This window comes from Psilocybe cubensis, chromosome 13 (assembly GCF_017499595.1).
Source record: "Psilocybe cubensis strain MGC-MH-2018 chromosome 13, whole genome shotgun sequence".
Taxonomy (NCBI): Eukaryota; Fungi; Basidiomycota; class Agaricomycetes; order Agaricales; family Agrocybaceae; genus Psilocybe; species Psilocybe cubensis.
Window position 1 is genome coordinate 1,077,921 of NC_063011.1, and position 12,845 is coordinate 1,090,765.

A 12,845-nucleotide genomic window follows, 5' to 3' on the forward strand; every position below is an offset into this window, starting at 1 on the left:
ATTGAGGAAACGGCAGAGACAATGGACTGTATATGACAACAAAGCCTCAAGATCATCAATGACTGAACAGCCTGTACCTGCATCTGTCGCCCGGTATGTATTGTGTTTTTTTAATATTGGAGACCCATACTTAAGGTGGATCATGATTGTGCTTCTGGCTCTGCACCCTTCTTATGATGTCTCCTTCCCTGGTGGCTAGTGAGGCGAAAAGCATACACCAATCGTTGAAAGAACTACTCAAAACCAAAGAGCCCTTCGATAAAGAGGTCGATTTCCAGCGGAAAAAGTGAGCTGTCTACGTCGCTTTATCGGCCCCATCTTCTCATGCACGCCGTTCGTTAGCCTAAGGAGGCGCTATCTTAATCTACTGCTCGTTCATCCCGATGCAAAAGAATCCAAGGATGTCGAGAACCATCTATGGATGCAAACTTCCTATGCCTTCATCTCCTCCTACAAGCAGAGCATCGCTGCCCTCGATCGTAGCACACAAAACAACCAACGCCACCAGCAACAGCAGCAACAACAAGGCCAACGTCCTCCTCCGCCGAGACAAAATCACGACGTCGAGCGTCGGAAGTTAGTGCAACGATTTCGGCAATTTCTAGCTGACGAGGAAAAATTCTGGACCCAATTGGTCCTTCGCCTTCGACGTTTGTTCGACTTGCGCGAAGCGCATCCTGCCCTAGTTGCGCTTGGCCTTCTTGAAGCTGACAATGTTGCTGCCTCCAGTATCCCTGAGGTATCCGAGACCCGTGACGGAGTTATGCACGGCGCTAGTGGCCGTAACCACTTCCAGTTTCCGCCGGAGGACCCCAGTGTATCATTTGCACCCACCACAGCCGAGGAGCGTGAAGGGCGCCTTGCAATCTTGAGCAAGGCTTTAATATGCTTGGGTGATATTGCTCGTTACAGGGAACTGTATAACGAGAGCAATGGCAAGAGAGCTGGCCACGAAGATGGCGGGTCAGGACGGAGGGGGCGTAATCGCCGAGGTGGGGGACCTGACCTACCTCCTCGCCCTAGAAACTATGACAAGGCACGACAGTGTTACGAGCAAGCCCGGTTGCTTGTACCATACGAGGGCAATCCTTCCCACCAGCTGGCAATTCTGTCGTCATACCAAAAGGACTCGTTCGCTTCTCTCATACACTATTATCGGGCGTTATGTGTCAGCCAGCCGTACGATACAGCTGCGGAGAATTTGGGAACTGTACTATCCAAGGCCTTAGAAATGTGGCGGCAACGAACTAAAAGAGAAAGGGACAAGAATGGAACGAATGACATGCAACTTCCTCCCCGAGTGCGAGTCGAGCTGTTCAAGGAAAGGGTTGTGGTTTTGCATGCTTTGTGGCGAGTAGGTATGGATAAGGGCCTTGAAAAGTGAGTATGATTTGTTCTAACCTGTAATGGGTCATCTCACCATTGCGAATAGAATGAAGTCCATGTCTCCCAAGCACAACGAAAAAGTGTTCCATGACTTTTATGCCCTTGTTTCTGAACGACATCTACCCATCGACTTGATTTCCAATACTATCGTCCTCTCTCAGGGTGCACTCTGGAAGCACCGCATGATTCGTGATACACCTTCTACATCCCATCGTAAGACAGACGCAGCTCCTGTTCAACCTGGAACGGCCACATTGATCGAATGGGGCATGCTCGACCACCTCATGGATATGCATCTTGTCCTACTTGAAGTAGGAAAGGATGAACTGAAAGATCCTCAAATAATGGAAGAAGGGGCCGACGATATCGCGCAACGCATCAGCGCCACCTTCAGACGCACCCTTCCCGCTCTTAGAATTGCGAGCAAGTGGTTGCGCGCCAACTACAAATATGTCGTACAAGACCAAGAATTCATCGCGTACCAATCGCGCGAATCGTCGAAGGGAATTAATATCGTCAAAAAAGATGAAAATAAGATCAGTGGGTATTCCAAAAAGACCCAGCGATTCTGGAAGGGCTATGCCCAATTTATGCTTGCATTGTCGCAAGCGTTCCCGGCCAACAAATTACACCCTTTTCTGTCTCCCCTGGAGGAGGACGTTGAGATGAAGGGATTTTTGCCGCTTAGAAAGCTGATGGGTGAAGAAAAGGGGAAGGAAAAGGCGCAAGTAAATGGGGCTCAAAGGGAGCAAGTTCATCCTAATGTTGAACAGTTGATGAGAATCTCCGACTTGTTAGAGGACGCAAAAGTACTTGTTCAAATGGAGGTGAGTGTTCGTAGTATGTTGTCGATGTCGATGTTGAAAATTTTTGACTTGTCAACTTGTAGAATTCCCCGTTGATGATGATTAACAATCACATTATGTTTGATCCTCTCATGGTGGAGGAAGTTCGACCTCGTTTACAACAAGAGGTTTCACCTGTGGTAGATAATGATTCCGCCACTTCCAACCATGCTCAAGCCCCGCCGGTGCACGATGACACTGGGAAACAAATAGAGCCTGATGTGGATATTGAGGATGTGGACCACTTAAGTTCAACCGACGATGACCCGGTTGGCGAGGCATTCGAGCATCTAAAAACAGGCGGAAATGTATTGGATGAAGAAGAAGACGATGAAGAAGAAGATGAAATTGTTTGGGATCCTAGGTATGTTGCATTAATCGAACGCAGCATTTACCTCTGTCTGACGTTTTTGAAGGGCTCCTATTTCCCCTGCGCTCTCTCCGATCACCCGTGTGGCTCCCTTGACGCCAGTCAAACCCATTATCAGCCCTAAGGGTCTCTCCCCCAGATCTCCCACCCATTATCAACCTATCAAGCAACCAAGCTTTACTACGCCTGCAACACACGCGCCCGCACCTCAAGCTGTTACGACGGCACAAGATCTTCTGAACGACGTCATGGGCTTGGCTACCGTAGGCAGAGTCATAAACCCAGCCCATGTACCTTCTACAGAATCTGTTTCGACCGCCCCGCAACCTCAATTTTTGTTCGGGTCCGAGTTGTCTCATCGCCCAAGTCAGTCCATATGGTCAGCTTCTGAGGACGAGCAGCCTCTTATGTACTCCGGGAACACCAGTAATTCTACCGCACAAAGTGGTGGGCATATTTATCAGACGTCTCCTCGGCAATTTGCCATCTCTCCAGCGTCACAGGATCTTTCGCAGCAGTCTATTTGGTCCTCGCCTTACCCGAGCCAATTAACGCACAATTCCCAGCAAAGTTTGGGTGGTGGGTTACCTCCGGCATATTCGCACTCGCACTCGCATCCTCCTCAGCCTATGCTTTCTCCTGTAGGTATGGCCCAAAGGCAACACCAACGAGTGCCTTCCGCTTCTGTGGCTGCGCAACTTTTCCCTAACCATATCCAAAGCCAACACGATCCCTTCGCATATGCGCCACCCATTCAGCCGCCTATTCATAGGCCAGAACATATCCTTTCTCCTCAGTCTGGATACATCAATTCTCATGCTTCCCAACAAAGTTTTGGAGGCGGTTCGACAGAGTACTATGCCAGTTCTAATCCTGCATATCATTCGAGGCAGCTTTCGATGCATGATCCTCGTGTAGGACACGTGTCTGTCCCCATGTCGCAAATCTGGAGTCATACGGGGTGAAGGCAGAACCAAGAAGGAATCGTTAAATCAAATCTTTGCGGATGGCTTTCACGAAGAACATAAAAATCTAGCATTTTTTACTTGCCTCCGCCCTCTTTCCCCGGTGTTTGAAATCGCCTGTATGGATGGACTTTCCCTAGCAACTTGAGGGTTGTCGGGATGCACAAGAGCGGAGCGGAAGAAGATATCGTTTGGTGGGGTGGCCACACTTTGAGTTTGTGGTCCTATTACCTCGCTGGGTTATCTGTGGTCGTATAGAAGACCATGTCAGGATAGATTCGTATCTTCTTCCGCCATCGTAGGACTGCTCAAGGCTCATATTCTTTTCATGCCTTTTCCCACAATGTATGCGCGATGAGCTTTTAGTGTACTCCGCTGTGCATATTTTTCTGCCCTTTTTATTTTCTCCCTGTCGGTCTCTCTCTCATTTGTTGCTCCATGGCTTCCCTCCTTTGTTGTACATCAGGGTTTGTTATCTGTCATCACTTCCTCCTCCCTTCCCATTCCTTTGTCTTTATTTTTCCTTTACTTTGCTGGACGATTGGTGTCTTTCATTGCGGACTAACTTAACGATGGAAGAAGTTATGTCTGCGAGTTTGCAATACAGGCAGAGTTATCTTTGCTGTTTATATTGAAAAACAAGTGCCTTTGCTGTGTTTGTTTCCTAAATTTTGTTGAATGAGGAACGACTTTCCGGAAGAATCGATTCGATGTTCATTGTTGCGATTGAGTTTATTGATACATGTACAGTAGAGGGTTAAGAGTTTGCCCCATCATGGCGTTCGTAATGATGGTATGATTCACGACGAATTGGTTGCTGCCGCCTTTTCCCAAGGCTTCTTGGGTAGTGGGGCGTTGGACTGACTAGGAGGAGCATCCTACATAACCTTGTTTAGGGCTGCACGGGGTACGGGGTGTAGTGCAATGACTCACGTTCAGCCGATCCGGGATGATTTTGTTATTTGGTATCTTGTCGACATTGCCTGATTCTATCAACTCTTTGAGCTCTGCAAAGGTCAAAACGCGGGTCTCATCGTCGTTGGCAGAATCTGCAGGGGTTGCAAGTTCAAATTCACGGACTTGCTCCAAGGTGATTGAACTTCCGGTTATCCTGCAGCAGATGGAGTGGCGGATTACATGTCTCTTTCACAGAGCAATCGTAAATGAACTCTCGCTTACTTGTTGAAATAAAACACTCGGGTGCGTCTTATCATTTCATCTCGGACCTCCTGAGACGATGAGGTGTCGTAAGTTCCTCCCGACAGGATACTAGCTAGACCTTGCTTGGGAGAACGAGAACAGAGGTCACTTTGAAAATGTGGTCAAGTTGATGTCCATCGGCGAACACTGACCTGGTAGTTTTCGTCTGTGTCAAATGGGTAGGCAGCATATGCCTTGAGAGCATCTGAAGGAGCATTGAGTGACTGGGATTCTGTGGACATGATGAAACAAGGGATGGTACAAGGCTGAGCGCGAGCTGCTCTATCTGCGTCCAAATCCGTTCCAGTAGCCGGAGTCAAACGCCGGGGTAGATGACATAAGCAAGTAGTAGTATTTGCCATGAAGCCAGATGGCAAACAAATGTCCCTTTTGGGCATCTCCGGTCAGATTTCGTTTGGCGGTTAGCACTGGATGCAATTCTGCCCTCAACTCTACCTCCAACTCCTTGCGAGCATATCCAAGGATGATGAACTCAAACCCACAAAATAAGCTGCAGAAAGATCGTAATCAAAAGATTCTTCTTGAACTCGCCAGTTTACCTGGAAATAGTGCGTCAGTTGTGCATGCTTTAGGGGTAGAGCCAGTTCATTCATGCCACCGTCGACCCATTAGACATATGCGCTGATTGTAAAACGAGAATGCCACGATGGGCATCTCACAGTCTAGGAATATTTATTTGGTACGTTATGGGTTTCTGCGTGAAACCATATATCTACTCAACCCTTCTATTCGTAGCGTGAATTGTGCAAGCATTCACAGAAAGATCGGGACACATATTACCAAAGTGTATGCATTCTAAGGTCACAACTGCACATAGACACCCTCAATAACACTTAAATCAATTTGGATAGGAAGAGCTTGACGATGGATGATTGGACGAAGGATCAAATTGAAGTCAGCCTTTCACTTATTTTACTCTGCGCAATATCTAAACAACTCGCGGTGTTCAGTTCATGAAGTCGATGGGAAATGTAAAGTCGAATAGCATTTACAACCCTAACGAGCTACGCCACCCACCGCCACCGAATCTCGAAGAGACTGAGAGGGATAGTGAGATTGAGCAGTATATCCGAGGTGCGTGCGTTGTGTCATGGTCATGTCTACTTCAGATTGACATTTCAATTCAGCGAAGTATGAGTACAGAAAATTCATTGACAAGTCCGCTTTGGTCGCTTCCAAACTTGGCCCTTCGCGATCTGCTGCCAGTGTGGCACCCCGATCTGTCTCGTCGCCTTTGTCAAGTTCCACACAGGCATCTCCTCCATCACAGCCAGCGCCACCTCCGAGCGCGCCTCCGCGACCGCTTGTCACAGCGACCGACGCGGCAGCGACATCTTTGGCTCCACGTCTCGCTTCCGGTTCAAATCAAGCCTCTGAATACCCTGCCCCTACCTCGTACTATGCGCAAAACCAAAGATCCATGTCGCATCCTGTTCCGGTTACCCAAGCACAACATCTACAACAGGCGCAACGACAGAATACCATAGGTGGAGTCAGTTCAATATGGGATGATCTCAATTCCATTGCTGGTCCGGTCCAAAATTCGACTTTACCTTTACAGTATCAATCGAGCCCTAGTTTCTCCAGTGCACCGAAACCCCACGTAAATGGTGCAATAGGTGCACAAGGATACCCAGTGGGCGTCACGTCGGCAGGAATGGGCATGAATCCATTCCAAAGCCAGCAGATCGGCACGAACCCTTATTCACAACAGCAATCTCAATCTCCGTTTGCCCCGGCTCAGATGTCGTCGCCTTTTTCACAGACGACCACAGGAACATCACCGGCTGCTCCGTCCTACGCTCAATTCCAGGCTTCGAGTAACCCGATGTTGAGTCAGTCGACGTCTGGCACTTTCATGCAACCACAGGCACAGGCGACGCTGCAGATACAAAGTCCTGTGGGACAGAGCTACCTATCTGCGTCTCCCAGTCAGGGGTTCATGACTCCAAGCGTCAGCCAGCCACAATTTCTCTCACATAGCCCCAGTCAACCATTTTTGTCTCCCAGTCCAAGTCAGCAATTCCTTTCCCATAGCCCACAACCCCAAGTGCAGCAGCAGCCACCGACTCAAGGGCAGTTCGGGTATCAGAGCCCCATGTCGGCGTCGTCGGCTCAGTTTGGCGCGATGGGCGCGTCGGACTCTGGCCAGAGTCAATTTTTGGGAATGACGACTATGCAGATGCAGCAGCAGCTTCTCTTGCAGCAGCAGCAACAACAACAAATGCAGCAGCAGATGCAACAGCAACAAATGCAGCAGCAGATGCAAACGCAGCAGCAGCAACAGCTTGCACAACAGGGCATGTTTACGGCCAGTCAGCCGCAGATGATGTACGGCCAGATGTTTCCTCAAAGTGGCAGCTATTCTGCGGGGACCCAACAGCAATGGGGAGCCATGTGATGAGCCTGCATGCTTTCGAATGCACTGACCTTTTATGCTTTTAATCGGCAGCAGAGCTCATGCCTTGTTTTCTACTGACAGCAGTGATTCATTCCTTTTACTTTATTTTCGGGTTTCATTTTTGATGATATACATATCTCCTCTTCCCTCTTTCTTGATTTTCAATTTGGCTGCTTTATGGATGGGATTCACCAGGATATTAATGCGCTTGTATTATTATTGGATGCCCGGAATATTTCACGCTGCCCGTTTATGTTACTAATTTTCTTTCTCTTTGTTTATATCTTTCAATGCAGTATACCTTGTTATTCTACTTTGACCTGACTGGCTATTAAATATTCACGCTGATCCGGGACTTCAGGGATTAGGATATCACCGAACTCAGGCGTGGGAGTCTTTTACTCCGAGCATCTCCAATTTCATCTCTCACTCATACTACTCACTCGGGCTCCTGGTTAAGGCTATCAAGTTATAGTCCCTTTATGTTATGTCGCCACAAGTTTCCTGGGCGAATAGGATTCTTTTCTTATTAATCGCTTGGACACTCCCCTGCTTAACACGCGTAGCAGCACAGACATGGTACGCGATTGACGCGTCACTCGGGTTTATTCCGTTACACGTTCAAGAACCGTTGACCATCTCTTCTGTGTAGGTGTGGCAAAAACTATAGGAAAGATCAACCCATAACTCCTCCTGAGGGTGCTTTTGAGACTCTGGAGGAACTTTCTGCTCCGCAACTCGCGTTCCAATGCGCGCCTAGGATGCACATATATCTCGAAAGTGATGACTGTGACGCAGCATCTATCATTCTCGATACCTTGGTCACTTTCACCCGTTTGCGGTATTCATGGCCTTTGCCGGACTCTTTCGACACGCTTGATCCCTCAAACTTCAGTTTGCATGTTGACATTGGAGAAGAACGCTCTAGTTTCTCTAATGTCCTCTTCAACGCCACGAATATAGAGATTCCTGTGTCACTGTGTAGCTTGCAGCCACGCCTTGAGCCGTATGCAGTAAGATGTACCTTATCTCTTGGGCAGGAAAAAAGTTATACTTCTACGACTTCTCTCTCTTATCTTCCCCGTCATCATTTTGGGTCTGTAACGACGATAGATCGCAAAACGGGGGCTATGTTGGTCAAAACAACCGGACGAGAGTACAAGCCAATATTTCCGATAGGGTTTTATACAGATTTTGGAGGATATCTGGCGTCTAATTTAAGTATTTTAGACGAGATCAAGGAGCAAGGGTAGTTAAAATGCGCTTATTTTTCATGCTGACGTTCTGACTCATTTTTTGTCATTTATGTCGACTTAGATTCAATGTCGTTCATCCCGTGCCGCCTTTTGGTGACCAAGCCGTGTTTGAAGCGATGTTAGACTATCTCGACGACATCGGATTGTATCTAATGTATGATATGCGACAGTGAGTTATTTCGGGTTGTCTCATTGTCATACAGTGTTCATGTCCACAGCTCTTACCGGGACCTTGAAGAAGTTGCACGAGAGGTGAAAGCTATCAGACACCGAAAAAGTCTGTTGCTGTGGTATACTGCAGACGAGCCAGACGGCCATGGACACCCTTTCGATGCAGCACGAAAGGCCTATGAAGTCGTCAATAATCTCGACCAATATCACCCTGTATCAATTGCGCTCAACTGTGCCGACTATTTCTTTGAGGAGTATACCTCTGGGGCAGATATTATTATGCATGATGTCTATTCCTTCGGGAATAATGTTACATTCTCGTCCAAGTATGACACACCTTGCACCACAGATTTCGGTTGCTGTGGATGCGACAATTGCATAGGTAATCTGGAGGACACATCCAAAAGGCTCGACGACGCCAGTAGAAGGCTAAAAGTCATGGGCTGGGAGAAAACTAAATTTAACTGGGCTGTACCTCAGGCTTTTGGGGGTGAAGAGTCAGTCGCTATGTTTGCTTACCTATTCAGCTTGAACTCCACGCTGACTTGAAACCGAAAAATGAAATAGGTTCTGGGCCCGCCCTCCTACTGGGAAAGAGTGGCTAGCTCAGACCCTCCTGAGCATAAACCATGGCGCTCGAGGTAAGTGCGCAGCAGTTGTCTTTTGCCTTTGTTGCTATTCGTGCGACCAAATCAAACTAATTTCAAAAGGTGTCATACCGTGGATCGACCCCACTCCTGTAGATATCAAACATTGCGCCTCTCGATTGGCATTAACACTGCCTCGAATAGCGACATTTCTGTTCGACGAGAATGTGATATTCAAACACTTCACGTATGGGCGTATAGATACCGGCACATGGACAAAAGGACACGAAACTCTTTTCGTGGCGATTAATCTTGACGATGAGTATGCAGCTGAATATGACTTCCTTGGTCGTCAGCAACGCCAATCATTAAAATGGTTAATAAACGAAGGTGTATCCAATAATACTATGGGACATCTGAGTTTCGAACCTTCGGCGTCGGCGATCTTCGTTACCTTTCGTATTCGTACGGCGCATAGCAATGAGCGAAGTGAAGCCAGCGGCGACGTCAGGCTTGTAGAGCACGACGAACTTTGAATGTTTTATGTTCACCCATACGGCACATGCCAAACAGTGGACAAATGATTTATGCACGCGATGAGAAGGCTATGGTTTTCTCGTCTACGCGCTGGAACGGTAAGCAAATCTTCATGGCGGCTTTTGTTGACCGCCATCTGTCTGAAAAGGCTAATTTTAGGTGCATCGGCCAGGATTTTAGCTTTAGACGCCAAACAAATCCTTATCCTGATTACTGCATTTTTAAAAAGTTGAGACTGCATCGGATGCGAATTTTCCTATTAGCTATTTTTCATAGCTGCGGAAGATCCTTAACAATTCTAACTAACGCAGGACAATGCAATACAAACATGTTAAAAAGCCAGGCTTGGAAAAAGAAATATCATTCTAAAATACCTCTACTCAAGACTACCGATGGTCAAGTCAACAGTAATCCTGGCTGCAGCGTCAGCATCGACGCCCATTGTGGCCCAAAATGCTGCACCTTACAAACAGGTATACTCTCAATCAATAAGCCTTTAACGTTTAGTTGTGCTGATGATGGATGCTGCTGGAATAGTGTGGCGGAGTTGAACATCACGGCCCAACAACTTGTGACAGAGGCTTCAATTGCATATGCGCCGACCCAAACCGTTCCTTGTGCTTGCCTATTCCGCCCCTGGATTCAAGGCCAATTTATGTCAGGACAAACAAGACAGGCTCTTTTCAGACGACCAACCAAAATCAAAAGGGCGATAGTAGTTCAGAGACCATTCAGACCAACAAACAAGATCAAAATGCGACATCGAGTCAGTCAAAAGCCTGCCCTACCACCAGTAAATAAAACCCGCAAATTCCCTTTCATTTTGGATAACTATTCTGTATTTAATCCAACTGGAATGTAACTCTTTGTATGTTGCATTACGAAAAAAAGTGCCAGATATACAGGGTACACAGGTGGTAATCAAAAAGCTATTAGTCCTAGCAGCAACTCGTTTCGATCGAGTGACCTCAGGGTTATGAGCCCCGCGCGCTACCGCTGCGCCATGCTGCTATGAGTACGTAAAGCATTAAAATTGTTCTGGGCTCTGGGCTTGTGTTTTTTAATTTTCGGAGTTGCAGATTGTTTTGGCGATTGTCCATCGGGGATAACTACATACAAATATGGAAATTTGTGTTGATGATTCCGCATCGGTTTTTATTGCTGCCGTGTGTCTCATTTACTGCTGCGCAAATTGATATCCAAAGCAAATCCATCAATTTATGGTCTTCGCTGCTTTCTTCCCTCCGAAGTATTTTCAAGGCCAATGGAGGCCTGTTTGATTGTGGCAAAACATAGAATGTGCGAAAGTTATAAATTACTTGTATCGCCTTTAACCAGCCTGTAGTTTTCTTTTATGTACCTTCACATTATCTCAAAGCCTCAATTTCCACAGAGAAGGGCATGGCAAAGTATTATAAAAATTTGATAAAGTTAAAAGAGAAATAGAAGATACTGAAAAATAGATATTCCAACCTCGAATAAAATACTAAAATATTAACACGAAGCCTCTGGAAGAGATTCTAGAAAGGAAAGGCGAAGCCCTTTTGATGAGAGGTACTGCAATATTTTCCGATCCTCGCGACACAGCCCTTTTCCGTCTGGCTCCCCTAGGATGACAACCTCCTTCAAATTGTCATGCTTGAATCTATCCCGGACCAACTGGCCAAAGGACCCACTCTCGTCAATACAGTTATCTCTCACAGTCAAGTTTTTCAGGTCTGGTATAAGGTACCCATTTGGGTTGGTCATATAAAACGGACAACTCCGCTCAGAGAACAACAGTGGAGGGGGTGCACCCCGCCAATGATCCTCCTGACCATCTAAAATCAGCTCCTCAATATCTTCATTCAGCCGAAGCGCGTTCATAAGCTGGACCTCGTTCAGCCTCATCTTGTGCAGATGAAGCTTCCGGATGCGCGGCTGCACAGCGACATAAAATTCTGCAAAGTGTGTAGAGCTCCAATCGCTCTCGTAGCCGAGGGTGAGTTGTTCGAGGTCCGGCGCGGCGATTCTGTCGAGCAGCGCAAAGACATGGCCAAAGTCATCGCGGTCAAAGTCCAGCTCGTCGAGTTGGATGTTGAGCACGCGGAGGTTCACACACGCCGCTACGAAGACCTCAGCGCGCGGGTTGGGTCCGGTGATGGCTGTCGCGTAAAACTCCCGTACGTTGAGTGACCCCTGTAGTATCTCGTGCGCTTGGGCGGCTGAGCAGCGGGTATCGAGAAACCGGATGCTCGTCAAATTCTCGAACGGTATTTTAGCTAGATATTTGAGCGGCGGCATGGTGTATCCAGAGTCACATATATCAATGCGATGGAGGCTTGCGTATCGATTGCACAACAACACTGTAATCAGCCGCGTGAGGGAGGGCGCCAGTTCTCCTGCTTTGCCTATATTCCGTATCATCAGGCTGGTGAAGTAATGCGGCCGCGGACGCTCTGCATCCATCCAAGACGTCTTCTTCATAAGATAGTTGAGCAGAGGGATGTCAAACCTAGCAGTGTGCCAACGATGAAAAACGCTCCAGAGCAGGGACATGTGAGGTTGGAGTGATAGGCTCAGCTCGATGGCAGGCCAGTGCCAGAGTGAGATATTGATCGGCGCGGTTGGGTGTCTTTGGACTTCACGAGCGAGCGACATGTAATCAGGAAGAATGGCGTTGCCATTTAGCGTGAGTTCAACATTCAGGTTACCATACTTGTCATAGTAAAGGCAGCTCTCGGTGGACGTTGCACCTCCATAGAAACTTTGCCATTGCGTAGACGTGGTAGGAACTGGATAGGGGACGACAGACATATCTACCATTCAAAGTGGTTAGCATGTAAAGGTTGAAGGAATAAGATATGTTTCCCACATACATAGTGGTAGGATGGGGGCTAGGCGTAGTTGCGTTAATATTGTTCTTTCATTTTGCTGCAATTTATGCACAGCAGAACAAGGAGGTCCCGAATAGGTCGATAGGCGTTGCAGCTAACGAAGTTGAGATGTGGGCGCTAATCAATTTTATAAATATCTGTGAGCAGCACTAAAATGACATTGAAGAGTTCCATTGTGACTATTTGCCTACAAGGCATTGAAGCCTTGGGTAACAGCATTGACGTCAAAG

The 12,845-nt window shown here is 47.4% G+C and overlaps 5 protein-coding genes and 1 non-coding gene across 6 annotated transcripts; 3 read left to right on the plus strand and 3 right to left on the minus strand.

The window, feature by feature from the left end:
- Positions 1–58: 58 nt before the first annotated feature.
- JR316_0013070 (Protein SMG7) lies at positions 59–3,566 on the plus strand (the record flags this gene model as incomplete). Its single annotated transcript, XM_047898684.1, has 6 exons — positions 59–93; positions 200–286; positions 343–1,380; positions 1,433–2,213; positions 2,276–2,595; positions 2,648–3,566. 6 exons carry the CDS (start codon positions 59–61, stop codon positions 3,564–3,566), a joined length of 3,180 nt encoding a protein of 1,059 aa, XP_047742232.1.
- An 800-nt stretch (positions 3,567–4,366) lies between these two features.
- On the minus strand, positions 4,367–5,008 carry JR316_0013071 (uncharacterized protein; the record flags this gene model as incomplete). Its single annotated transcript, XM_047898685.1, has 4 exons — positions 4,367–4,444; positions 4,500–4,677; positions 4,746–4,849; positions 4,919–5,008. 4 exons carry the CDS (start codon positions 5,006–5,008, stop codon positions 4,367–4,369), a joined length of 450 nt encoding a protein of 149 aa, XP_047742233.1.
- Positions 5,009–5,250: 242 nt separating this feature from the next.
- On the plus strand, positions 5,251–7,188 carry JR316_0013072 (UBA domain-containing protein 3; the record flags this gene model as incomplete). The annotated part of the gene is made up of 6 exons (XM_047898686.1): positions 5,251–5,335; positions 5,400–5,466; positions 5,523–5,573; positions 5,639–5,681; positions 5,738–5,861; positions 5,915–7,188. The coding sequence occupies 6 exons, from the start codon at positions 5,251–5,253 to the stop codon at positions 7,186–7,188; spliced, it is 1,644 nt and encodes a 547-aa protein (XP_047742234.1).
- Positions 7,189–7,675: 487 nt separating this feature from the next.
- On the plus strand, positions 7,676–9,738 carry JR316_0013073 (uncharacterized protein; the record flags this gene model as incomplete). Its single annotated transcript, XM_047898687.1, has 7 exons — positions 7,676–7,767; positions 7,841–8,208; positions 8,419–8,437; positions 8,506–8,598; positions 8,648–9,112; positions 9,183–9,256; positions 9,326–9,738. The coding sequence occupies 7 exons, from the start codon at positions 7,676–7,678 to the stop codon at positions 9,736–9,738; spliced, it is 1,524 nt and encodes a 507-aa protein (XP_047742235.1).
- Positions 9,739–10,678: 940 nt separating this feature from the next.
- Positions 10,679–10,750, minus strand: JR316_0013074. Its single transcript has one exon. It is a non-coding gene; the product is annotated as a tRNA-Met (tRNA).
- A 483-nt stretch (positions 10,751–11,233) lies between these two features.
- On the minus strand, positions 11,234–12,535 carry JR316_0013075 (uncharacterized protein; the record flags this gene model as incomplete). Its single annotated transcript, XM_047898688.1, has 1 exon — positions 11,234–12,535. The coding sequence occupies one exon, from the start codon at positions 12,533–12,535 to the stop codon at positions 11,234–11,236; it is 1,302 nt and encodes a 433-aa protein (XP_047742236.1).
- Between the last annotated feature and the right edge of the window lie 310 nt (positions 12,536–12,845).